This window comes from Prunus dulcis, chromosome 2 (assembly GCF_902201215.1).
Source record: "Prunus dulcis chromosome 2, ALMONDv2, whole genome shotgun sequence".
Classification (NCBI taxonomy): domain Eukaryota; kingdom Viridiplantae; phylum Streptophyta; class Magnoliopsida; order Rosales; family Rosaceae; genus Prunus; species Prunus dulcis.
Window position 1 is genome coordinate 1,414,737 of NC_047651.1, and position 27,720 is coordinate 1,442,456.

The following is a 27,720-nucleotide window of genomic DNA, read 5'->3' on the forward strand; positions in this document are numbered from 1 at the left end:
TATAAAACTTAAACACAAACAATAGATCAGAAAACCTACAAAAAATGGCCAATGAACATAGATCAAAGTACTCAAAACTGCAAAGAAACGTAGAAAAATTAATGCAAAAGTAGCACCAACAAAACAGCAAAAAACTAAAATGAAAGAAGCTTTGAATAAACAAAAAAGACTGACAATAGAAGCCTAAAAAAGAATAAAACCTCAACTAATGCATATGCAAAAATGAAACTAACCAAATTAAACAGAAGAACACAAAACGAAAGAAGACACGGCAAGGAGGAGAATTAATCAAAGTAGAAACAAAACACCTGTTCTTCCTTCTCTTTTTTTTTTTTTTTTTTGGGGAGAGAGAGTATTATATAACCTGTTAAGTCTAATGCCTTAGAACATATTCATGCAGAAGCAAACAGAAAACAGAAGCAATCCATATTGTAGTATGTGGAAAGAGTGTACGCAACAAAATATTGCAATATGTGGTTCCTGTTTAACTTTTACCACAAAGCTACATTTTCTTTCCTGCTTCTATTTATGAGACTGCTCCAAATTAGTAATAAAATGCTTTTCCCAATATAGGAAAATCTAGAAAGCTCTTGCATTTACCTTATCGCTCTTATTTTTTATACTCTCTTTTCAGCTTGCTGACCATCCTTCTGCCTACATTACATTTGACAGTTAAATTTGTGTTTAATATTCTTTTATCCGACTGATGAAGTTTTGTACCGTAAACCATGTCCTCTTTTTCTTTTTGGACCTATTCTTTTTAATTTCATTTTCGAATAACTCAGATAATTTGGATTCTATGATAAGAAAACTAAGAAGAAGCACCAGACTGTGAGTAGATCTAAACTCACAATTTTTTTTTTTTTTTAATAGAAACATTTGTATTGATAATCAAGAGGAAAAATTATCCTTGATCATACAACAAAAGGAAAACAGACTCATTAAGCACCAGAATACCTAATAAAAAAACAACTAACCTACTGCACCTGAAAATGTATCTGTAACTAGAAAACAACTTATGTAAAATCATCTTAAGACTGCCGCCATATCTCTCATGATGATACCGTAGTCATAATCCTTGAACTGCCCAGAAACCAATGCCCAAAGAGAAGCCCAAAACAGACTCACAATAATTTATAGATTCTGTAGAACTGAATGCCTTCATATTTCCATGGTATAACAGCACAATCATAAAGAACCAAACAATGAAAATATTTAGAAAGGTAAACTCAATCACGGAATGCAAAATTAAAGCATAATATTTTTGTAGAATGCAAAAAACTATTTGTCCATAGTTTATCATTCACTGGCTCTTCCAACGTCCTTTTTTGTTCTATCATAGAAATATTGACTAGTTTATTGACTATATAGACGGTATTCAGACAGAAGGGCCATACAGAGCTCATTATACGAATCGTGACCATCAACACCAATTTGACACTTAACAGCGACAGGGGCATCTGTGTACGCGGCAATCACTGACAGACTCAGCAACAAACTTTCCTTGTAAAGACCAAATGTCTTTACCAGAACACAGTATACAGAAAATAATCATATGTATTGTTGTAAAGTATAAAGTAGTGGAGCCAGTGGCGGATGCAGGAATTTTTCAGGGGAGGTGCAAATTTTAAAAGGCTAAAAATTTACAAAGGACTCAAGCAAGTCCATGGGTTCAAGTCCTAACATACGTGTAGTGTGTTAAAAAAAATAAGGCTAAAAATTAAAAAAAGATATATATACAAGCAAATGCTCTTAGAATTTAACCAATACTAATGTCATTCATAATTAAAACAATAAGAGTTTTACATCTACAACTAATTGATTATAGTCTATATGGATATCAATTAATATGAACAAAATCCTTATCATTGACACAATTAGTTTACTAAAATTCATATCAAATATGAACAAAATCCATGTCGATTATCTATTTAATCTAACAAAAGTCAATACCAATTAATCTAACCAAAAGCACATGTAAATTGGAGGTCATGAAACAAAAGTACACATGATTAAAAGTTTGGGGTAATTTTTGGTGATTTTTTTGGCACACATATGAGTTTTTAATGAATTTTTTAATTTAGGCCAATTAGAAATAGACATGTGTCGACTTGCTATTGAACAATTTTAAAAAAATCAAAATCAAAAGCGCTGATGTCTGACGCACGCGGAGTCTTCTTCTTCCTTGAACTGCCTCTGCAACTTAACTTCAAATATTGTAGAAAAACTTCGAAAATTCATAACTTTGGTTGTGGAGCTCCGATTGATGAGCCATTTTCTCCTACATGCTCGTGAGATCGAGCCCAACAATATAAGGTAAATATTCAGGGTCTCACAATGCAGCAAACAATACAACGTCTTAGAGGCATTTAGTTGAACAATTGGTGCGCAATAGCAAAGGGGCAAATTCTGGCATCCCTAAGGAAGTTTCCGGCGAGGGGAGGTGCAACTGCACCTCCTTGCACCTCTGTGGATCCGCCAGTGAGTGGAGCCCACTTATTATTTGTTTGTAGACTTTGGTGCATGAGTTTATTGCACATTCACGGGCATCATTTCCTTAGCCTATAACTAAGACATTATTGTGCCTTTGCATGTACACCTCCAATTGAGAGAAGAATGAGAGTCAGGCAGAGAAGAGGAAGAGAAGGAAGAAAGAAGGTGAGTGAGTGGATAGGAAAGAGAGCAGAGAGAAATTCTCCAAGAGAGGAAATTCAGTGAGCCACACATATTGTAAACACTAAAGTTATAGCCCTATTATTTTATATAGTGAAAAAGTTACTGCTGCTGCTCTCCGAGGACGTAGGCATAGCCGAACCTCGTTAAATGCTGTGTCTCATCTACTTTACGTGCAGCTCAATATTCGCACATATTCCAGTTCATTTTATAACACGTTATCAGCACGAAAAGCTCTCAACGTGGGATATGTTTTGATGAACCCAGGAGATAAGCACTCTGTTTTCTTTATATTGTTTATTTATTATTATTACTATTCATCATGCTCAACATATCTATCCCTTCATAGATCCTGAGTTTGACTGCATCTATTATGGCCCATCAGATAAGTAGTTCCTCAAGTATGCTCTGGAGGCCGACTCTTATGACTTGCCCAGGTTTGATGGTTTGAATTTTATAAGGGGGTGGCAGGGAAAGAAGATAATGTTTGTGGATGTAGATGCCCAAAGTTTTTTTTTTTTTTTCACAAAGATAGCTGCACATGCCCACCAAGTTAGATTCCAAATTGCTTTAGGTGTAGGTCACTCAAGTGTTGGCACCTACTTCATCTTTTTATCTCTAGCCTTTTGACAAAGTGGCATGTGCCATCATTTCCCCATTTGAAAAGCCCCCGTATGACAAATAAGGAAGCTAGCAAATAAGCTCCCTATCTTTTCAATTATTATTATTTTATACTATTTAATATCAATATTGGTGCATGTGTGTGCAGATTACAGGAGAAAAACATTCGATTTGGGGAGACAAGCGTGCTATCTTCCACAAACGATAACAATATAATATAATATTATCTGATCGTGGTGTTGATAATAACCCACCAACAATTGCCTTTAATTTATATATACAATAATTCTATTATTAGCTTTAATGGACGGTTTCACCTTCTATATTTTCAGTGGTGGTTTTTATCCCCACAACTATTTTATTTACTGTATGGTGCAAGTTCATTACCCATACAATTTATTTACTGTATAATGTAGGTTTATTATTCATACAACAGTATTTATTTAAAAGGGTGGTGCGGGTTTATCGTCCACGCCTTTATTTTTATTTAAATGTATGGAGCAGAATTAGTGCCCATACAAGCACGTTTACTTTATCGCAAATTTACTTTTACTTAAAGTATGATGTGGAATTAACCCTCATACTTTATGAATTTATTTTACCGCACATTTAATTTTATTTAAAGTATGGTGCGGGATTAACGTCCATACATCAAGCAATTTAATTTATGAATTTATTTTACCGCACATTTACATTTATTTAAAGTATGGTGCGGGTTTATCGTCCATACCAGTAATTTATTTACCAGCAATTTATTTTATGGATCAATTGTGCTGTATGATGAGTTTTTATAGTATGCAGATCAGGACCAGAAGTTCCTTGATCCTCATCATACAATTACATCAGGACTTGAAGATCCTTGATGATGATATTGATATGAGAGCTGGCAGTCTCTCCGGTACTATACTTGTAAACAAGAGATCGGACTTGAAGATCCTTGATCCTTGATCCTTGACATGTAAATAAGGACCTAGAGTTCCTTGATGATGTAACAGTACCGTATTGGTTAAAAGTGCCGTACACATGAATAATAACTGTACTGGCAAATGTACTGCACACATGAATAGATATGTATTCATGACTTGATGAATAGTACTATACATATGAATAGTGACGTATGCATAAATATTGACCATTTTGGGTAAACCGTCACTATATACAAAAGGGAACCTGCAGTTCCTTAAACTCATGGATGAGCAATTAAATGAGATGCCTAAGTTTCTCAAAATATGGACAATTATGTAAGGACTTGAAGTCCCGAAATATGTACAAAAAATTGTAAAAATGTCCATACCATGAGAATATGTGATTTTGGCCCGAAGTTCAAAATCTAAGGGGATTGAATATCCATACCATGAGAATATGTGATTTTGGCCTGAAGTTCAAAATCTAACAGTGTTGAGAACCTAAAGTTCCAACAGTTAAATGGACAACCCTTGAGGTATTATTGCAAATTGTGGTACACCACATATTTCTTTGGCATAAGAGAATGATGAATTTAATAAAGTTCGATTTTGTTATAATCGACACCTCAAGGAAGAAATATATTTTGTGAATTCCGGTTGTTAAGAATACACCGTGAAATGGATAATATCAGTATAAACCTCAAATGATGAATTGAGGCTCCCCACATATTTTGTTATATCTGGGCCGGAAGCCCATGGATCCAAATATATGAGAGATCCTGAACTTGAAGTTGTGGGTATATAGTAGTTAATGCTCTTCACTACTATATTGCGATATTATCGTGGCTTTTACTCAATCCATATTTCATGTCCATTTGAAAAGGGCAAATAAATTCTGAGTTTGTGTTTAGCCCAGGCCAAAAGTTCGGGCTCACATGCATTGAAATATGAAATTTGGGATCGATGTGGTTATTTGAACCTATAAGGCACAAGGTTCCAAACCGTCATTTTGAAAAGACGTAAAAACCACAGGTGCAAGTTTAAGAATGTGCGCAATTATTATAACAGGAAAGGAGCATACAACAGATAGATTTTTTCCACCTGCAATGAAGGTGCAGGCCCTGTAAAATCTATAAAATTACATTATGTTCTGGAAGCCTCTGAAGGAAGAGGACGACGCCTCTTAAGCTTAGCCATGAGCCTCTCGTGGTCTCCCAAAATTCTTTCATTGGAGACCTGCAGCATGTCTAGCCTTCTCAGTGTATCAACGGAGTACGAACTCACCAGTTTCAACAAGGCATTATTCTCTCCTTTAAGTTTCTCAACCTCCTGTTGAGACTCATGAAGCATTCTTTGAAGAGACGAATTTTCAGTTGTTAGCTTCTGAACCTCGTTTGCTCTAGCACGCAAACGATCAGCCATGTTAGAAACAGAAGCAGCACTCTGAATGCTAAAAGCCATTGAGTCATCAATAGCCTCTTCCTCAGACCTCCCTGTTAACAATATTTCATCCATTGGAGTAATGAAATTCCTAGCTACTATGACAGCAGTAGCATCATTCATCATCACAGAATCATTAACTGTGAGATGACGATTTTGGGATACAAAGGATGGACGCCAAACTTTGGCGTCACTGGTTGTTGTGGGAGCATCATTTAAATTGAAATAATTTGGGCAGGAAGAAGAGGAAGCCATTTTAAGAAGGTTTCGAAGAAAGTCTTAGAAAAACTAAAGTTTCAGAAAATGAAGGAAGTTGAGTTGAAACGCAGTTGCTCCAATCAAGTTTTGCAAAGGCAATATCTATAGACGAAAATGTGGCAACATTTCCAGGATCCCAATATCTTCTCGGATCCCCATATTATCTTTTTCTTTCCCAGATTCCAAAACTTCACGCGGCCTCTAATAATGTCTGTCGGCACTTTCGGCGTTTTCAAGTATTATTTTCGTCAAAGCCGATCTTGCTTTGCGGATTTCACGGAGCTATTTTTTCAAAAGCACCCCGAGAATCTCGCAATTTTCCTATGGTTAATTTGAAATTCACCGGTTCTACCTATTCCTCTTATTTGTGTATAAATGTGTTACTAACGAAATTTTCTTTGCAGAAGACATCCAGTTTTCCCCATACCTAGTGATGCGATATCTACTTGTTTTTCTTATTAGTAAGCACTCAATATGCCCGAGAAGCAAGACTATCTCTGATCATCCATTCAGGAAGCGAGACTATCCCTGATCACGTTTCCGCTGCATTAGGGAACTGTGAAGGCGACCTTATGCTCTAATCTCCTGAGGTCCTTCTAGACTAGGAGAAATGAGAGCTTGTTGTCTGCTCCCACCAGCTTCCTTCCTTGATTGCTTACCTTACCTTGCAATCAATATCACAATTTTTGTATCTTTTCTTTCTTTTTATAACTCTCTGTTCATAAGGGATTTTATTTCTTTAGAATGAACATCCGAAGAAAGAATCCATGAAGTGATCCTAACTCTGAGGGTTATTTGTTTTGACAGAGGCAAAAGAATTGTGATTTTGCTCTTGCAGGATATAACTAGATCATCAAGCGCTACATTATATTTACTGGGCCGATATGAGCTTGAATGATACTTGAGAAAAGTTTCTCCCACCTAAGGATGTAAGCAATACTTGTGTTATTTTATGCTTATATACTTATTTGATATTTTATCTTGAAAGGTAACCAAATGGGGAGATAAGTCCGTTCCAAAAGAATGGCTTGTATGTATCCATGAATTATTAATGCAAATTTTACAGATTGCAAGTTGGATACATTGATAATACACTGCACAGATTAAAGTCCCATAAGAACAAAATATGGGTATAGCAGTGATCAATATGATGCACGCCTGTTGCGTAGCAAATGATGTGGATTGAAGTCCCGAAAGGACAATCCTTTGACATGTCAATATTGATATTGTGCACGCCTAATGCGTAGCAAATTGTATGGGTTAAAGTCCCATAATATGGGTTAAAGAAATTAATTGACATGTATGTATTAATCTGTGGCATGCCTGCAGCATGACAGATATATGGGTTCTAAATGTTCCAACTCCCTAAATGGAGATTATCCACGCCCTACTATAAATAACGCTCCATTGGAGGTTATAATCCACATTCTCACATAATAAAAGCCCCTGAAGTGGCTTGGGTACCCAAAAGCAAAGAAATGCTTATAATTGATGTATGCGCATGCACATGAGAATGGTGGGATCATGAATTGATGAATGACAAATTTTGATTTTGGAGTAGCTACTCAAATCATCAATGGGCTGTGTTGATTGGAACCACGTTCAATTATTAAATGTCGACAATATCATTGGCCAAAATGGAATGAGGCAATTCCATTATAGATGAGAATGAACGTGAAAGAACAAACCCACAGTACGAACCCCAAAAGATGTTAATATTGAAAGTTATACTTGGGTGTTCGGAATAAAAGGGAATATACCTACTTTGTATGACACAATGTTTTTGGCATAAACAAGGAATGTTGGGTTTTCTCCATATTTATAGATTCAATTGTGCCCCTTTATTGCACATTTACGGAGACCAACATGTTATCTTTAAGGGTTATTAAATGCACGGAGCATATTGCCAGAGGCGATTCCCTAAAGATGTATAAATAGCTAGGTTAAAGCTATATAATGTGTCATAAAGTATAATCCCTTAAATAAAATCATTGAAGGATTGAAATTGCATGAAGCAAGTCTGTGGACATGTGCCTGAAGCACAAAATCTGTACTCAATACTAATATGCATAAATTGCCTCAGTGAGTACATTAATATGTTTGCAACATATTAAAACTCCTGAAGAAATATTTGTCTCGACTTGAAAATTGAGCATTATGCCAATGAGATTTTTGCTTATACTAGACTGGACATTGTATTTTCCAGATAATCTCAGCTCCTCATCACCACATTAGGTTGATGTAAGACATATTTGATGCTATCTCTGCATAAAACCATATACGGGCATATTCTTTTCAAGTAAACTTACAAATAGCCCAAGTGTTGTTAGATATGCAGAATCTAAAAATTTCTATGATTTACATAGAGATAGCTCACTGGAAATATATTTACTACATGAATTGTTGGTGGCTACATCATTCACTCACTCCGAAAGATTCTCACTCCAAAAGATAGTCATGAAGACATCAGGGGGAGGGGGAGCATCCAGAAGTATGCTATACAGATTGTTGTACTCTTCTTTCTTCCTTCCATCAGTTTTCTACCTCACTAGGTTTTCTCCAAGCAAAGTCTGATGAAGCAACTGACATATTATTTGTGGTCTCCAAGGGAGGAGTGTTGTAAAGTATAAAGTAGTGGAGCCCACTTACTATTTGTTTGTAGACTTTGGTGCATGAGTTTATTGCACATTCACGGGCATCATTTCCTTAGCCTATAAATAAGACATTATTGTGCCTTTGCATGTACACCTCCAATTGAGAGAAGAATGAGAGTCAGGCAGAGAAGAGGAAGAGAAGGAAGAAAGAAGGTGAGTGAGTGGATAGGAAAGAGAGCAGAGAGAAATTCTCCAAGAGAGAAAATTCAGTGAGCCACACATATTGTAAACACTAAAGTTGTAGCCCTATTATTTTATATAGTGGAAAAGTTACTGCTGCTGCTCTCCGAGGACGTAGGCATAGCCGAACCTCGTTAAATGCTGTGTCTCATCTACTTTACGTGCAGCTCAATATTCGCACATATTCCAGTTCATTTTATAACATATATATATATTTGTTGCAATTAACAATATAATGAGAAATGTGATCAAACCTTTGGATCAAGTATAAGGTGAGCACCAAAGCACCCATGTCCAGCCACTCTTGGACTTGGACATCCACAACTGGTAAAACATAGAAGGTCAAATAAGGGGTCAAGGAAAAAAAAATGAAAGTTAAGTAAATTCAGTGAATAAAAAGATAGGTAATAGCAAGTGCACAAACTTAAAATTGATCTCATCATATTTATAAGGTTCAGCAAGCTCAGTCACTTTGGCCAGGTTTTCCAAATTATTTTCACAATTTGAAGAACAATATGATGTTCTGGAGAATATTCCAAGAATCTGTCCTGATAAAAAGTCAAGCTATCAGTTGTCTCAATCCCAACTAATCAGATGCACAATAGATTGACAGTAACCGTTAATGGAAGTTCAGAAATTTAAATAAATAAATAAAAAGACAATTTTGAACTGTTACTTTGATTGTTAGCCCCACTCAACTCCAATTTTGAACTTTGGAACTCAAAAAGTTGATCTAGTTTCTTCATTTGTCTGAAATTGTTGAAAACAGAAGCAATCCACGCTTGAACTTTAATAATAATAAATAATAAATAAAAGAAAAACCCACACAAGTTAGGTGAGCAAACTAATCTGACAAAGAGAGTTCTGTACGTAAATTGTAGATATCAACCAAAAAGATTATAGCTAATTAACAGGTCAAGAAGATGGTCGTTGGACTTCCAGGGGATGGAGGATTTTGCTCTATCTGTTTCACATGAGAGCCCGCTTTAGCACGATCATCTGGGTTGGTAGCAGACAAAACTTCCACCTCTTCAAGTTTGACTTGTCTCTTAACCAAGTCCAAGTTCTGTTGAAGGACCTCAATCTCTCCAAATGGTAGCTTTAAGTCTAAGGCCCGAGCCCCAAGTTCAACTGCATCCTTCTTCTTTGACTTCAAGAAGGGCATACAAAGCTTTTGGGTTTGTCTAAAATCTTTACCCTGATTGACAGAACTACTTTGCAATGCCTCCAATATGACACTGACTGCAGCAAAACAACGAGTCTCTCTGTTGAAGTTATTCTGGAGTATCCTCAAGCACTCTATCTTCCATTCATCAAATTGTTCCTTAACATATATCAAGCCTATCACCTTCTTATTGGTCAAATTTGCCTTTTGCTTGTTGTACAGCTTCATCATTGAACCAATCAAGTCTTCCACATACTTTTTGGCACTCTGGAGGGTTAAGTCTGGAGCATCAGCTGCAGGCCAGCCTGCATTTGCCACAAACCCATCCTTCTTCAAAAGCTCCCTCCAGACATATTCTGCATAATGTGGACAGATTGGAGCAATCAAACGTGTCTGTACATCCATAAAGCGCCACACCAAATCATGGTTCATTTCTTGAGAGCCACATGAAATCCAGTACCACTTCCTGGCAGCTTGAAGACCAACAAAGCCAGTAATAAGGGCCTCTCGGAACTTGCAAGCCTGGTAATTCTGCTCAGTCATCTTCACAGCAATATTCATCTCATTCACAAAGACCCTGTCAGCAAAAGTAGAAGGGGGACCTATTCTCAATGTGTCTGCACCCAATTGTTCTTCCATCCATGAGATCTCTTTACTGAGATCTAGGATGGCCTTATTTGCAGTACTAGAAACAAAATTTGCATCATCAACACCATCACCAGCATCAGCCAAAGAGAACCGTGTGGCATCAGCAGAATATTCTGCAATTGCCTCACGCAATGTCATAAAGTTCCCTGTGGACTTGGACATCTTCATTGAATCAAGCATGAGGTGCCCATTGCATCTAAATCCAAGAGGCCAGTGATTCTTGGACATAATTGCTGTGTGGTTGTAAATGCAAAAGGTTAAATGATTCTGGATTAGATCCTTACCAGACACTCGAAGATCAAAAGGATACCAGTACTCAAACTCCTGCTTCATCTTATTCAGAATTAATTGTGACACCTCAGATGATTTTGGAAATGGGCCATCACAGAAAATAAAATCCCAAACTTCATTGGTCATTTGCTCAGGTGTAACCCCAGATGTGCTGGAACCCCCATACATGTCTTCATTGTGCAACAAGTGAGCAATGGTGTAATAAGCCATGTAAATGGTGGAATCAGCAAAGTACTTTTCATCCCAGGGAATGCGCGTCCCAAGCCCAAATGATCGTGAGCAAGCCCACTGATTCAACCAAGTCAATGTATGTTCAAATCCATGCCGTGTCATGTCAGAATAAAAGTTCATGCTGGATAAGTACTCCTGAGCCTGTTTTTTCCATTCTGCTTCGCCATATGTGATGTACCATTGCTCTGTACATGCCACAACACATTCATCACCCGACCTTGACACTACGCGCTTCTCAGGTTCACTATACATAATTGCATCACCTGCCTCTATCAGCTTGCTCCTTAACAGTGCTTTCGCCTCCTGAACTTTCCTTCCGTTGAATTCTCCCACAAGCATTGTTCCTTCTGTAAATCCTTTCAAGTAGGTCAACCTCTTGGCTTCTGCCAGCTTCTCTCTGTCATTCTGGCTTTTGATTTTGAGATCTACACACACCTTTTCTGCAGCCTTATCTCCAAATTCGGGAATGTCAATGATTGGGATAATATCAAAAGGCATGACCCATTCATCCCTCACACCATATTTTGACCTGAAAGCTGGCTTCAATTTTAAATCATGCAAGGCCATAAAATCATCAGGAGCATCAGAAGGGACACTGGTCACAATCCCAGTACCTTTGTCTGTTAGGATTGTCAACATTGGAAGGGCGTAAATGATCTGATTGAGTGCAAGTGGTGATTTCAATGGAAGACCAATCAAATCATAACCAGTGAGATCAACCAAGCAAGTAGGCTTATCAGGGACTCTAGAATACTCCTGATAGGCGAGGTAAAGTGCTGCTCTCTGAGTAAGAACAAATACATCAGTGTCGTTGATTTCAAAGGCTCCATACTTTCCATCGGGCAAAACCCATGCATTTGTTTGTCCACACATGGTTTCTGGTCTCAAAGTTGCTGCAGCAAGGAAAACTTTCCTCCCTTCCAATACTCCCAACTTAGCAGGAAAAGGTGCCACTACCTCCATTTTGATGATTGTGTATTCTTGGGGCTGAACTCCTTCACCAGTTGCCCTATCATGATCTGCACATGGCTGTCCATCCAATGGAGAGTAGATTGTGTAACGTTTATCTTTCACAATCTTACCTATTTCTTTCAATTTCCACATCTGCCAACTCACAAACTTATCAAAATATGGATTCAAGTCTGTAGTAACAAAGGAGCGGCTCCAGTCACATCCCAAGCCAAAAGCCTTTCACTGCCAATGGAGGGAAATAGTTCAACCACTTAGACGGTTCTTGGAATTCAGGTATCTCACTGTCAGAGAGGCCAAGACTACGCATAATTTGCCATTGGAATGCTTGTCCACTTTATTTTGATGCAGCCTTGGACTTCTTTCCCTTTAACTTATTATCTGGAGGTGCACCTGCTTTTTCATCTTCTGCTTCCTGCTGGTTCCCTTGCTCCTCTTCGTCACTTTGGGGAAACACTGGTGGGTTCCCAAACTGTTTGATCTCTCGTGCAAGCTTATCAGCTGAGGCATTGATGGGCATGCCAGTGCCGTGAAAAGCAAAAGGCAAGAGAACATTGGCGCCTCTTAACCTATGATAACGTGCAGAAAACTCTAGCTTTGAGAGTGAGAATGCATGTCCAAGATGCAAAGTACCATTCATGTAAGGGAATGGGAAGTTTCCAAAGAACTTCTCCCCTGGTTCAGGAGGCTTTTCACAAGATTCAGCCCTGTAAACATCATGCTCTTTCCACAACATTTGATTCTTTACTTCATTGTCTCTGAGAAAATTTCTCTTAACTAAGCTCTTCTCAGCTTCAGCTTCCATGTCAGTGATCTTACAGGAACTGAAAAAATAAAAAGCAATGATTTCCATGACCAAACCAGCTATTCCATGAGATTATTATCAAAATTTTAAAACATAAAAAATTATATGAACATATAAACAGAAAATTATATGAACATATAAACAGCCCTCAAGTCATAAAGATTTACTACAGCCATGTTCTAATCAAATTAAACAAGTTTTTGTATGGTTGGTTCACACAATCCGCAGCATAACAACTCTGACAATTTATTTATTTAATTACATCAAATACAAATAAAAGTAAAATCATGCTGGCCTAAGCGCAGCATAAATTTAAATAAATAAAACAAAAACTAGTTTTTATACGAACTCCATAGATCAAGTATGTGATAAACATGGTTGGTTTCAATATTTTCCTTGTTTCATTAAACAATAAAAAATGGGAGAGAATAGAAGAGAAGATGCTGTGATTTTGCCAAGCTAAACCAGCATGACAGAAACTAATAATTAACTACAAAAATTACTGAATGAAGGATATGCTAACCATGGTAGTAGAGACAGAGGAAGAAAAGAGTTTACTGGAAGTTTCTAAGAGCAGATGAGAAAACTGAATGATGTATTGCTTACTGAATCGTTGTACAGTACAGTATATATATATATACATCTACTTAGTCTCTTTGCTTAATGAGTAAATAACCGTGCTAACAGCTGACAGCTAAGCAAACCAACCTCCTAACAATTCTAACAGCTCTAACCAACTCTAACCATTGGGTAAACAGGATATAGTCGTGAATCTCAACATGAATTCAATAAAGAAGGTAGATAGATAGAGATACCGCTAAAGGCGATGGCGGAGGAAGCAACGACGCAGGCCTAGTGAAGGGTTGGTTGAAGAGACCACACCAGTCGAGTTAACAGAGTTCTCTCCCTTTTCAAAACCTGGATTTGAAATCAAAGGTTGAGAAATTGAAACAAAAGAGATTTCAGGGTTAGGGATTGGGGATGGATGACTAGATTAGGGTTTTAGGGTTTATGTCGTACCTGGAATCGGGTTTTACGAAGCAGCTAAGAATCTCTGCTTTGTGTGCTCTGTGAAGATTGATTACAACGGGAAAGAGCTTTCTCTTCCTCTTCTTTTGCTGTGTAATTGTAATTTTCGGTGTTTTCTTTTCTCTTGGATGAATCCAGGGCATCCCCCGCACGTAGGCGAGGACTCTGCTTGCCCTCTTTTGGGTTTTCAAAAAAAAAAAAAGTTTCGGTTTTTTTTCTTTTCTTTTTTTATTTTGGAGGTTCGATCAGGGGCTTAAGGTTTAGGGTTTTAGGCTGCTCAAAATCGGCCGTTAGAGTTTTGGTACGGTTCGGGTTGCCCGGGAAAAAAGGGAAACATCACATGTTTGGAGAATTTACGAAAGGGAGTTGTCAATATAGACACTAATTTAAATTTAAAATTGTGAATTAATTAGAAAAATATATGTGCATATAACTTTTTATGTTTTATTTTTTTTATATCTACAAATATAAACAGGAAATATGGTGCGGGAACATGAATGGGAATTTCCGATCTCATTTAAAAACAAATATTTTTTGATATATAGGGAAGTGGGGTTGGACAAATTGCCTTTTTTTCTTTTTTTTGAGGTTTTGACAAAATAATATTCTAAACTACTACATCACGGGAATATGAATCAAACTCAGGTGCAAAAGGACTGACGCAATGCATTGATTAACTAGTTTAACTCACCAATCCGGGTTGCACAAATTACCTTTCTTTTATTCCTAAACTGTATCTTTTGATTTTCGTGCAATAATGTTGACAATCTATTCTCTAATTGGGTCATGCCTTAGAATTAGCACTTGTTATACTTTATTTGACTAATGTGGATGGGAAATTCGAATTTGGGAGTTAGAAAATCTTCCAACTCTGAAATGGTATGTTTCATCTTAATAAGAGGAGGTATTCGATTAAAGCAGAGTTGGTGATTCTGAGAATTGAAAGGGGTAGTGTTAGCTCCATTTGGTGGCCCATAATTGCTTTTTGATTAACTTCATAGAGCATGTTCTTGCTTACAAAAATCATCAAAGACAACTAGAATGCTCAGATTAACATCTCATAGAAGCATTAGAGCAAACTATGTTTCTCCCCAAGAGAAGATGACCAGCACATAAATAGGGCACCATTACATTTGGCTGAAACTAATTCAGCATAAAACACAACAAATTATAGAGCTTCATCTGCGACAGATCTTAGCTGCGGGCATGGTAACACAAACTGAAGCAAATGCTTTCCTAGCTTCTCTGGGGGGGTACCCGGTTTTGGCCCATCAGCCAATGCAATCCCAGCAGCAGAGCAACTCCCATTCTTGTCCTCTTTCTTGGTGTCACAGTTTATCTTCACCTTTTGCTCTTCAGCTGCTCCTGCAGCCTTGGCCAACAAACGGACGTGCCGTGATAGGAGAACAGCTGGAGAGGGTTGCGCCACCAAGAAATGATGCAGTCATGGTTACTGAGGCCATTGCCTATTGTAGTTTGTTTTCTTAAGGTTGAATTGAAACAAGTCAAAAGAAGAGGAGCAATACAATACAACGCAACAATACAAGATTAGAGGGAAAGTGTACAATGAGCATACACATAATCTCTTATCCAAGAGGCAGGAGCAACAATTTCAGTTCTAATTTCTCATTTCACACCTGGCAAAGCTATTAAAAGGGAAAAAAGAAAAGAAAAGAGAGATCCACCATTTAACTAAGAGCTATGGAAGTGGATATCAAATTGACAGTAATTAGAACTATAGAATTCAGATAAAAGATCAAGTTATACATGACAAAATTCCAAGGGCTCAATCAAAAATGCGTTTACAATGATTGCAATAATAGACCATATCATATATTTAAAAAATTCAGTGTAACAGATTCGTGAAGTTAAGAGGTTCTCATTATAGAGGACATGTAGCACCCAAAAGAAAAATTGCTAGTCACCATCCAGAAGATTTTTATGATGGACTCACTGCTTCACAACAAAAAATTTCTGACTGTGCACTGACATATATTAGTACATATTGCTACATGGGATCAATCAGGTTAAATTCCAAAAATGTAAAGAATAGCCTAAACTTGATATTTTGAACAGACACAGACTAGGCATATAGTAGTTCTTGCTCCCTTGATTCGTACGCTGGAGGCAGCAAAGTATGAATATTGGCAAAAGGATCTTCACCTCCTGATGATGGCTCTCCAATAGGTGAATCTAGAACATGGTCAGGAATTGCCACAAGCGTTTCCTCAAAAAATGATTTCATAGTCTGCAAGGTTCAAGAGCTGTCTCAGAAGCTTGAGCAATTTTGAAAAGAGACAATAAGACGAGTCCGGGAAGATCAGACAAAAAAGCTACCAGAAAAGAATGAATGACAGTAATGAATGCCATTGAGGTACAAACAAGACAACTTAAGTTTTTGTGGAATTACTGTATTATCCTTTCTTCTCATAACCTTCATCATGCTTGTCATGCATGCTGTAAAAGATTGCTCTCTATACAGCTCCTTTTCAAAATAGAAAAGAGGATCTCTTCTATACTTCATTATGACATGTTGATAAATGTCAACCAAAAACACCAATACTGATCTTGTTAGGTAAAATCAATATATTATATACTAGATGACATTTCATTTGTGCTGCACTTTTATTGATTATTATTGAGTACAACCTACATATCACAACGGCAATATGATCGGGTTTGGAGATTGCTTTTAAAATCTTCTTAAAACACTTTATCAATATACATTGCCAATGACGCAGCATTGAATAGCTAGGAGGGTTTGGAGAAAGGCTGGCTTTTTATCCTAGCAGAGCTTCAATTAGAGAGTTAGAGACATATGTATCATGTATAATAGTATAACATAGACTGCTCCCCTAAAAAGATTCTCAAAGAATGCAGCATAAAGACACATTAATGATGCAATGTTGTGTTTATGGGGACTCATTATTTCCTCTACACACTCGTGCCAATCAAACCTCTGCAATAAATATTTATCCAAACCGAATTCTGATGATGTTGGCTGCTTACATATGTATTTTTTAATAAGAAAAATGTAGTGTGCTGTTTCTTTGATTGACATTAACTTTAAAAACATTTCAAGCTGAGAAGCATTATTCATAAAAACTTAGGCATGAAAGTGGAAGTAAATAATAAAGACGATTACTGCCTTGACCAGAACTAATGAAAATGGTTGATAGTTTACATGGGGTGGAAAGTGAAAGCAAATTATGTAAATGAATATTTTTTTTTGTTTTTTTGTTTTTTGTTTTTGTTTTTTGTTTTGTTTTTTGTTTTGTTTTTTTTGTTTTTTTGTGATTAGAACTTTAAGGTCCTGTGTTTGGGAAACTTCCCTTAAATTTTGATAATAGATTAAATACTAAGAATGGAACTATATAGGTGTAAAATGATGATAATAATACCGTGCAATGCAGGAAAGCAGCATCAGCTTTTCGCTTCCACACACCATTCCCAGGTTCTGAATGGAAGAGACCAAGCAAAGGCTGCAGCAGAACAAAACGAGGATAATGTAACTGAACCAATAGTAATTATGGTAGGAGAAACTGAGGTCATAACAGACTAGCTTAAGATATTGTACCGCAGTCAACCAAAAAAATAAGTGGTGAAAGACGGAATGATAGAAACAACAGGATAACTTGGCATTTCATGGATTGATCCATATTGCAAAAGTATTTAGACCTATTTTCATAATCACATATCCCAGAGTAGACCCATAAGGTAACAACTACATTGAACAAGGCTGTCAGAATGAGTCAGATGACCAACTCATGTCAAAATTCATAATCCATGATGCGCTTCCGGTATGACAGGATCAATGCAACATAGCCCTCAGATATGGGGAGAGAGACACATGAAAAGAGACCCATGTTATTGAATGCAAAATGACGTCAACAAAAAATCAGTTGACAGCTTCCCAATTTTTGTTCCTTCTATTTTTTCTTTAGAAAGAAGTCATTTATGACTCATGAAAATATGGCAAACAATAGCATAAAATTGTCAGCTCCACGTTTTAGAGTTTGCAGAAAAAACGGTTCTTGGCATATTCTATTCCTTCTTCTATGACTCGTAATATATAAGGGTATGTGGCACATTTTCCAGACTGCAACATAATATCATGAGGATGATAGTGTAACCCACCCTTGCCACATCTCGCACGGTTGGTTTGCGTCCATATTTTCCCACAGCAGAATCACCATACACTTGAAACTTCTCAAGTATCTAAAAGTGGAGGAAAAAAAAAAGGAAAGAAAATATGAGCTGTAGGTAAAACAAAAAATACACCCATTTCACAGCCAAGTTTGCAACTGAACCTGACGCCGTGTTACACCACTGCTTGGTGCACCGTAAATGGCAGTATCAACATGTCCCAAAGTATGCCAGGGCCTGTGGAAAATGTACAACAGTTGTCAGTTAACTTTTGAGTCACAAAGTAGTAGCATTACAATAGAGAGGATTATCAGAAATCCAAATATTTAGAAATTAAAGTTAAATAGAATATCCAAACTCAAACTTATAGGGACATTTTTATATGGTGTAATTATTAAAGCTAGTCGTTAGTTAGTCTTATACAAGTTTTGACCTTTTTTCCAGTAACTTTCCTCTTTCGCACATGCTAGACCCACATTTGGTTCTAAGGTAGTGTACAGACTTACATGTGAAGCAAGAAGTTATGAGATTTTAATATTGTGTGGAAAACATGTTTTCTTATCTTGGACAACACTCTTCAAGCAGAAAGCTTAACTGAAGAGGTTTCATTCTCCCCACCTTCTGACACTCCATACTCAAATTTCATTCTTTAAAGTTGTACCCTGTCTACTTAATCCCTTGCACATGAAGTGCATTTGGTTCTTTCAAATTTTTGTCTTTGATAGGAAACAAAAATTATATTGAAAGAATTCTAGTTTCATTTGAAGAGCTAGAATTACATGTGCACCCAGACACAAAAAATGAAACAGAAGCAGATAATCATCCGAGAGGATAAGACTAAGACTCGAACTACATATAACCAACTTAAAGGTTCTTGCAACAATAAGCATACCGAAAAGGAAAAGAAAATCCAAATTATGAGTATTTACATACTTTTGAAATGCAGCACGTCCAACCATTACACCATGAGCTCCTGCCCTTCTAGCTGCATTGACCTAAAATCAGAGGGAGGAAAAAGACATGTGAAATAGGCGAATGGAATCAACATAAAGTATCTGTATCAATTAACATAAAGGACAAGCTACAGCTTTGTTGTATGCATTCCCAAGTCATGTTGGAAACCAGAATGAAATGCTAAACAACTACTCAGTTCATATATAATCACAAAATTAAAACATGCAAAAATTGTCATATATAAGCATCAAGATAGTAACTTTAAAATTCAGCAAATATAATGACAGAAAGATTCAGAAAATACAATTTTGGGATAACCTTTCTCAACAATAAGGAAATGTTAGCACAGACACAAAAGTCCAAGTTCCAACTGATGTACCATTGGAATGTGGGAAATTTTCATAAAAAAGAAAAAATACAACAAAGAATTGAACAAAATGTAGCTAGAAAAATGATATCCTCTGAAGGCCAAAATAACAGTTCAATCGACAAGGTTCACCTCATCAACAGTGTTTATGCCCCCATTTATCGTAAATCTTAAGTCTGGAAAGTCACGCAAAAGGCCATAAAAGTACTCGTATCTGCAAAAAAGTAAGATGCGGTTAATAATAAGAAGCAGCATGTTAGCTGTGAATGTGATCTACATATGTATACAAATATCTAAGCATTTTTAGGATAGCAATTTTGGGATAAGCATACCAGTATAACATTTCTCTAATAAACATAGGTCAGCTGATTTAATTATAAGTTGACAAAATATGAAATCACACAATACATACTTAAGAGGTGGAATACTTCGATTTTCAGCTGGGCTAATTCCATTGAGTAGTGCCTTCCGTGAATGTATTATGAAATGCCTAGTTGGTGATTGAGAAGAAACCTTGTAAATAAAGTCACCTGAAAAGCAGACAGGTGGTGGCACAATAAAATAAGGATGCAACTCCTGAAACTAACATAACCATAGCTACAGTCTTTCAAATTTAGATAGGCAACAATATAGAATTAGATTTGCTCAGCAACAAGCATTAAACCAATAAATAATGTTCTACAGTTATCATTCAACAGGCATATAAAACAAAAGTGTGGAAAGAGTGTACGCAACAAAATATTGCAACATGCGGTTCCTGTTAACTTTTACTGCAAAGCTATACTTTCTTTCCTGCTTCTGTTTCTGACTGCTCCAAAATAGTAATACAATGCTTCCCTATATAGGAAAATCTTAAAAAGCCCTTGCATTTACCTTATCTCTCTAATTTTCATACTCTCTTTTCAGTTTGCTAACTATCCATCCACATACCCTTAAAAAGCTCTTACATTTGACTGTTCAAATTGTGTTTAACATTCTTTTTATCCATCCAAAATTAAAGCATAATATATTTGTAAGATGCAAAAACCTATTTGTCCATAGTTTATCATTCACTGGCTCTTCCAATTTCCTTTTCTTTTCTACCATAAGAAATATTGAAAATTTGTTGACTATATAGATAAAATATTCGGACAAAAGGACCTTACAGAGCTCATTATATGAATCGTGATCATCAACACCAATTCGACACTTAACACTGACAGGGGCATCTGTGTGCGCAGCAATCACTGACATAGCCTCAGCAACAAACTTTCCTTGTAAAGACCAAATGTCTTTATCAGAACACAGTGCACAGAAAACAAACATATATATATATATATATATATTGCAATTAACAATATAATGAGAAATGTTATCAAACCTTTGGATCAAGCATAAGGCGAGCACCAAAGCACCCATGTCCAGCTACTCTTGGACTTGGACATCCACAACTGGTAAACATAGAAGGCCACGTAAGGGATCAAGGAAAAAGAAAAAGAAAGTGAAGAAAATTTGGTGAATAAAAAGATAGGCAATAGTAAGTGCACAAACTTAAAATTGATCTCATCATATTTGTAAGGTTCAGCAAGCTCAGTCGCTTTGGCCAGGTTTTCCAAATTATTCCCGCCAATTTGAAGAACAATAGGATGTTGTTCTGGAGAATATTCCAAGAATCTGTCCTGATAAAGAGTCACACTATCAGTTGTCTCAATCCCAACTAATCAGATGCACAAAAGATTCAAGAAATGACAGTAACTGTTAATGGCAGTTCAGAGATTTAAAATAAATAAATAAAAAACAAACAGAACTTTAATTCGCATTCCAGCCAGCTACCCTTCAGAAAATAAAACATATACTAAATTGAAGAAGATGGAAATACAAAGAAAAGAAAATATAAAAATCTATACATTCTTTTGTGATATGTGTACACTCAAGAGACAAAAGCATTAAAATTGAAATTCCAAACAGTTCCATCATTGTGTATACATTACCACCCAGGCCACTCAACATCAACCAGTACCTACAAAAAACATTTTAAGAATTCTACTTGGGACATTTAGCCCCACTCAACTCCAATTTTGAACTTTGAAACTCACAAAGTTTCTCTAGTTTGTCCATTTTGTCTGAAATTGTTGAAAACTTGAAACCGCCACAATAAAAAAATTTCCAGCCATAATTACCTATCTAAGGTGGTAGGCTCACTAATTAAGAGTTCCCTTTCTAGTCTTCTGGCCTACTCTATCTCTCTTTTCTTCCTATCCCAGCGTCAGTCAGTACACAAGTGGTTTGAAAAAATTAAAGGGATTTATTTCAACTAAACACATGGAAGATATTTTGTCAAACGTTTCCTTCTATTGGATGAGGATCAATCAAAAAGACGTCAAATGGTATCTTGTGAAAATAAACTTCACATTTTCCACCTAATTATGTTCTTGGTTGAAACTATTTGAAAGCTTTTCGATTCTGAGGTGACATTTCACAATTCTTTCTAGTTTGATACAAAATGAAGTCCAATATCTCACTTGCGGCCACCAAAAGCAATTCTAGCAGGGTATTTTCCTAGGGAAAAAAAGAGCAAACAGAAAAAAGAGAAGCCTACTACGTACACAGTACATAAAACAATAAGCCTCCCCGTCCTGCCCCCAAGTTAAACTTGAACAGAAAATACGGTTAGATAAATATGGCTTACCAGATTGTCCTTTTGATAGACAATTGTTTCAGCAGCAAGCATCTCAGTGTAGAGCCATGCGTTCTTTGAAATGAGCCTGGCCAGAGTCCTGTAGTGATTATCAGTCCATTCCATCATAGGAGCAACACTGCAAATTTGAAAACCAAACAACCCAAGTCCACAGAAATCAGCAGCAATTACAAATTGAATGCAACAATAAAGATAATAAATTCAAATAAACAGAAAAGTAGAGAGAGAGAGAGAGAGAGAGAGAGAGAGAGAGAGAGATGAACCTAAACCACGGAGGAGGATAGTGGGCATGGCGGCGGGTCCGGAGGGAAGAAACCATTGCGGCGGGTGTGCTTAGTAGTTGATGGGTTTGAGTGGAAGAAGAAGTGGATGTGGAATTGGATGCGGTTGTTGAAGAAGAAGTACCCTGAAATATATTAAATGACAATTTGCGACGGTTTTTGTGAAGAAAAACAGAATGAATAGGAGTAACTGAGGAATATGAATATGATGACGTTGCTAACTTCATTTTTTTCGCTCTATTAATTAACTCACGTTCACAGAACCACAGCCTCCTCCTGCTTGACCTAGTTGAGCTTAGGGTTTAGGGTCTGGCTTCCATGAACTCGGGCGGGAGGCTGATAGCTTGATAGGGCACTTCTGGCTGAGGAAGACAACAAGGACCAAAGGAAAAGGAGAGGTTGGTATCTATTGGACTTGGCGTGGAGAATATTGATTGTCATGGCAAAAGTAGCCCAGCCCAGTCTTCAATGGACTTATGAAAAGGGTGTTCTTTCAAGACCCAATCCAAAAACCCGAAAATTCTAGCAGCTCCTTTATTATTATTTTTTTTGACAGTAGAGTGAAGAGAAAAACTTGCATGTCCCGGTTTATATCTCATCTCTCTCGTCATGTGACAAAAACACCACGGTTTATATCCTGGACTCATGTCCCATTTTGATCTTCACGCAATCTGATTAATCATATTCACTTTGCTGTATATTAATGAGCAGTTTATAGGCATTCATTAATGTAACAATAACCATGGGTGTCCAAGACACGTGTTAGGGTGTCTATAGAATCCTTTGTTGAAAGGATGGGAGCCCAAAGCATCTGGTGGCCCATGCTTTGCATGCCATCCAGATCCTCAGACAGATATGAGTGGTGGAGAAATAACTGCTAATAACAGTTTCTTGCGAACTCCATCAAACTGCTCTGCTACTATACTTCCATGGCGAGCTTCAGCTTCACCACCAGAATCAGAACCCCTACGCTTCAATCTCACAAACCCATCTCCAAGTTCATCTCTGGCACTAAACCCATCAAAATCCCGTGTAATCTCTCCACCAATCCTTCAAAAAACCGACCAAAGTTGCTCTGTCTTCGTGCAAATTCTGTGTCATCAGAAAGCTCAGTTTCAACAACACAAGATCAAGTAGACGAAGCAATTGATGAAGAAGACGATGACCCAACTGCTGAAATGAGCTATCTTGACCCGGAAACCGACCCGGAGAGCATTTCGGAGTGGGAGCTCGATTTCTGCTCCAGACCCATTTTGGATATCAGGGGAAAGAAGGTTTGGGAACTTGTAGTTTGTGATGAATCTCTTTCTCTGCAGCACACCAAGTACTTCCCCAACAATGTCATCAATAGCATTACTTTGAAGGATGCTATTGTGACCGTTAGTGAAGAATTAGGGGTCCCTCTCCCAGATAAAATCCGCTATTTCCGGTAAAATTTGTTTTTGCATTATGTGTGCTTTCTTGGATTGTGCATACTTGAAACCATGTCACTTGGGAATGGTTCAATTCGTATGATTGCGTTTTGTTCAATGGATTATAGGTCACAGATGCAGACAATTATAACAAAAGCGTGCAACGAGCTTGGTATAAAACCCATTCCCAGTAAACGGGTTAGTATGTTTTTTCCTTATCAATTGTATAATTTTCGGAACTTGTATGGATAGCGAAAGCATTTTTTCAATCACACAACTAAGTCTGAGGACATTTTTACCAATCAAGTAACTTAAGAAAGTTCAGCTGATAATAGCCTAGAGAATTTAAAGGGCCGGTACAGAGTTGAAGGTTCTTCTTTATTCTTTTGTTTTGTTTTGAAATGTTCAAATACGCTTGTTATTTCCTTCTCTGCTACAGAAATATACTGAAGATTTGCATGAATTTTATCTGGTGATTGGTACGTAACATAATCGTCTATTGGCATTTAGCCAGCTCTCTCTTTTGGAAAAATTGATGTTGATTGTTTTCTTTTGTTTAAAAACTATAACCAGAAAGAAATGCCCTTTGTATTGTGTTGATGTATGTTGGACTACATTAGTGGTAAGACTTATCTGTGCTTAACACTCTTGCTCAGCGGTCTAAGTAGATATTTTCGTGAACTCTAATGTAGGCTCTATAATGATGGAGCATGAGAATGGAGGATGAGGTTAAATGTAGTAAGCATTAGATAAATTTAGTATATGTTTGTCTCACTGATAGTGTCCTTTCTCCTTGTGGAGGCTCTATTCTTCTAGTTTCTCTTCCGTTTTGCATCACTTATTGACATGGATTTTTTCTCCAATCCCAAGTAGTTGAAATCCCTTAATCCGAGTATTTCGTTCCACTTAATGATATAAAACACAGATTATTACCGATGATTGTTCACACCTTTTTTGGAGCCTATGTTAACAAGACACTACAATGGACGTTCAAATCATATGTAACGTTCAATTGTGGTGATACTACAACACAGATGCAGAACTTGCATGTCTTTTGAACTAGTGTACATTAGTGTAGTAATGGAGCTGGCTTTGGTTTTCTCGTAAAACTGCTATGCTCTGTCTACTTATTGTCTTGGAACTTTGCTTCTTTCAGTGTCTCTCGTTACTTTTATGGTTGGAAGAACGCTACGAGACTGTATACACACGCCATCCTGGTTTCCAGAAAGGATCTAAGCCACTCCTTGCAGTAGATAACCCATTCCCAATGGAACTTCCAGAAAATCTTGTTGGGGAGAAATGGGCCTTTGTCCAATTGCCCTTTTCAGGTAAAGGACTTGCTAATGAAGATTTCTGGGTCTTGACAGACATAACAACTCACATCCTGTCACCTGCCCTAACCATCCAATATTTCTTTTTAACATTTCCTGTTTCCACACTAAATCTAACTCCTGTTTTCAGCTGTTCAAGAGGAAATCTCATCCTTGGACTCAAACCTCGTGTTTGGTGCGAGTCTAGATTTGGATTTGTTGGGGATTGAAATTGATGACAAGACATTGATTCCAGGATTGGCTGTTGCATCTTCACGCGCTAAACCTCTAGCAGGTGTACATTCTCTCCAATATCATCTTCCGGTCTTTCTATATCCAGATAATTATTTCTTTCTTCTTATGCATTTTCACTTTATCTATACACTGCAAATATTTTTGGATAGATGTTCTTCGTACAGATAGCCTAACATATTATGTTGCTAGATTGTTAATATAAACCGTTGGTCGAGTGGACTGTAATTTGAATTTGTAGTCCAGATTGATCGTCAACCAACTTACCATGTGAAGTTCTTTGACGAGATCACAGTATCCTACATGGACATAGTTTTTTTTATCAAGCCAGTGATATTCTACCCTTAAGAGTGGCAGTGATAAACTTGGTTCCTTCATGGGATATTGTGATACGTTCTCCTTGAATCTGCTATCTTATTCCTGTTGTGTCTTATACAATTTTCTGGTGTTCCTCTAACCGTAAGAGATCATAATCACATCTTTCTATAAACTGTTGCAGCTTGGATGAATGGGTTGGAAGTTTGTTCAATTGAAGCCGATTTGTCACGGGCTCGCTTGATTCTTTCTGTTGGAATTTCTGGGCGATATATTTATGCTACCTACAACAAAACTCCTGAAACAACAAGTGAAGCTGAAGCTTGGGAAGCAGCAAAGAAGGAATGTGGAGGTTTGCACTTCCTTGCAATCCAGGGGGACTTGGATTCGGATGATTGTGTTGGATTTTGGCTTCTACTAGACTTGCCACCTCCACCCGTATAGAGTGTAATCAGTCCAAACAAATTTTAAAAAGAACTTACTTTTACACATTAATTTCTCAGTTATATAGCTTCATGCTTTCTAGTTGCAGAAATTATTGCAAATATTCCTTTAGAGCTGAGTTTTCTCATTAAGGTTTTTTGCCGTTCTTGATTTTTATGACTTGGTCTCAGATCACATATGCATCATTCTATTTCTAAGAAAAGCTGAAAACGGGAAATCAAGCTTCATTATTCGGGGTCTGTATGTTGCGGTGGGTCTGAGGTTCGGGGTTCGACGTGTCGTGCAAACTTGGGTTCGGGGTTTCAATCTGATTTCCAGCATCTGAACCACGGCTTCTTAAATTTAATTCAATGTATGATGTTGACCCCTCAAAAGTTATGAAAAAAAGCTCAAAACAAAACATGGATTTGGTAAGGGTGTGGAGCTGCAGCTTTTAGGCGATGGGGTTGGTGTTGTTGCGGGAGGGATGAAGGTGCTGGGGGATGGTGGTCAGCGGAGAGTAGGGTCTGAGGGTAGAGAGAGAAGAGAGGGTTGTTTTAGCATAGAGTTACCTGAAATTGATTAAAAAAGAGTCAAAAAGCTGCTTTTGATTCATGTAGTTTACCACTTTCACTATTTTGTTTCCGTCGTTTTAATTTGGTTAATTTCAATTTGGTCAATTTCGCGTTTCAATTCCAAGAATCCTCAATTATGTCAAATTTTTTTGGTCCCTCCATCAACCCCACCCCACCCTCCCTCTGCACCAGATCTCAACGTGAGTCGGCGATGACGAAGACGATCCGTCCGTTATTTGAGTGGGTGTCGCACAGTCAGACTTCGGGAGCGGGAACATAACTAGAAGCGCGAGCGCCCAAGACAACGATGCGGTGCCCAGTGACACCGAGGGCGACGATCCAATGCCTGTCACGATTAAGGCTCCATGGCCAGATGAAATCTCCGCGGAGGCTTTGTAGTAGAGGGATGAGATTCCGAAGCAATTAGACGAGGTGGTGAAGAAGAGAGACGGTTTGAGGTCTGTGAGGACTCGATAAGAGCAAGTCCAACAGCAACCTTGGACTCGGGCTAGGGGGGTTTGGGGTGAAAAACGAAGTCCAGCAGCAAAGGCTCAGCCCGGGCGAGCGTGGGGGCCACCAAAACGGGCAGGAACGAAGGCGATTTCGGCCCGATCTCTGGCCCGAGGACACGAACAAAATAGCTGACGCCATGCTGGCGTCAGCCCTGAAGGATTTGAATTTTTTTTACCGTTGGCGCGTGCATTGCACTCGCCAACGTTAAAAAAAATTTCAAATCAGTGCTACAGTAGCCGCCAACGGCTCCTTGACACGTGGCGGCCTTTGGTCGCTCCGATTGGAATTTTTTCTTCAATCCAACGGCAGCCAATTTTTCTGCCAAAAAAAATTGAAAAAAAATCGAAATTTTTTTAAAAAAATACACAAAAATTACAGAATTTTTTGTGTATAAATACCAACCAATACTCTTCACTTTTAACACCAAATCCTCATATATTTTCTTCTCCTTCTACTATTATTCACTTTCTCCTCAAAATTTATTCACTTTCTATTCAATATTTTTTCACTTTGAAGTTGTAATTTTTTTCTAGCATATTATGGGTTCTTCTAATGAAAATGGAGGGGCATGGAGCATGATGGAAGATGTTAGCTTGTGTGAGGCTTGGGTCCAAGTTAGTCATTGT

At 37.5% G+C, this 27,720-nt stretch overlaps 2 protein-coding genes and 1 pseudogene across 5 annotated transcripts; 1 reads left to right on the forward strand and 2 right to left on the reverse strand.

Annotated features, from left to right (window-relative positions):
- Positions 1-9,475: 9,475 nt before the first annotated feature.
- LOC117617192 lies at positions 9,476-14,030 on the reverse strand (annotated as a pseudogene). Its single transcript, XR_004584295.1, has 3 exons — positions 13,861-14,030; positions 13,656-13,758; positions 9,476-12,859 (listed from the first exon to the last, which is right to left on the reverse strand). The product of XR_004584295.1 is annotated as a leucine--tRNA ligase, cytoplasmic-like (transcript).
- Positions 14,031-15,677: 1,647 nt separating this feature from the next.
- On the reverse strand, positions 15,678-22,697 carry LOC117620021 (tRNA-dihydrouridine(20/20a) synthase). Of its 2 annotated transcripts, XM_034350111.1 has the most exons (13): positions 22,548-22,697; positions 22,277-22,419; positions 22,005-22,131; positions 20,867-20,994; positions 20,697-20,766; positions 20,482-20,584; positions 19,749-19,866; positions 19,469-19,550; positions 18,949-19,010; positions 18,180-18,252; positions 18,007-18,087; positions 17,271-17,351; positions 15,678-16,117 (listed from the first exon to the last, which is right to left on the reverse strand). In XM_034350111.1, exons 2-13 carry the CDS (start codon positions 22,330-22,332, stop codon positions 15,953-15,955), a joined length of 1,146 nt encoding a protein of 381 aa, XP_034206002.1. In that variant the 5' UTR covers positions 22,333-22,419; positions 22,548-22,697; the 3' UTR covers positions 15,678-15,952. The 2 variants fall into 2 exon arrangements, with proteins under 2 accessions (XP_034206002.1, XP_034206001.1); XM_034350110.1 differs by having other exon boundaries at positions 22,277-22,690.
- A 421-nt stretch (positions 22,698-23,118) lies between these two features.
- Positions 23,119-27,054, forward strand: LOC117620388 (protein TAB2 homolog, chloroplastic). Of its 2 annotated transcripts, XM_034350575.1 has the most exons (6): positions 23,119-23,723; positions 23,835-23,904; positions 24,863-25,034; positions 25,168-25,311; positions 25,768-26,030; positions 26,198-27,054. In XM_034350575.1, the coding sequence occupies exons 1-5, from the start codon at positions 23,224-23,226 to the stop codon at positions 26,025-26,027; spliced, it is 1,146 nt and encodes a 381-aa protein (XP_034206466.1). In that variant the 5' UTR covers positions 23,119-23,223; the 3' UTR covers positions 26,028-26,030; positions 26,198-27,054. The 2 variants fall into 2 exon arrangements, with proteins under 2 accessions (XP_034206466.1, XP_034206465.1); XM_034350574.1 differs by lacking the exon at positions 26,198-27,054 and having other exon boundaries at positions 25,768-26,150.
- Positions 27,055-27,720: the final 666 nt, after the last annotated feature.

Bases quoted from the DNA above. Each gene is read 5' to 3' on its own strand.
- LOC117620021 (XM_034350110.1), bottom strand. From the start codon at position 22,521: ATGAAGTTAGCAACGTCATCATATTCATATTCCTCAGTTACTCCTATT. The intron at 22,132-22,276 runs GTTCATCTCTCT...TCAAATTTGCAG, and splicing joins TATCCTCCTCCGTGGTTTAG to TGTTGCTCCTATGATGGAAT. The intron at 16,118-17,270 runs GTATTATTATCA...TGAACCTTGCAG, and splicing joins CTGCTTTCCTGCATTGCACG to ACTATGAAATCATTTTTTGA.
- LOC117620388 (XM_034350575.1), top strand. From the start codon at position 23,224: ATGGCGAGCTTCAGCTTCACCACCAGAATCAGAACCCCTACGCTTCAA. The intron at 23,905-24,862 runs GTTAGTATGTTT...TGCTTCTTTCAG, and splicing joins AACCCATTCCCAGTAAACGG to TGTCTCTCGTTACTTTTATG. The intron at 25,312-25,767 runs GTGTACATTCTC...AAACTGTTGCAG, and splicing joins ACGCGCTAAACCTCTAGCAG to CTTGGATGAATGGGTTGGAA.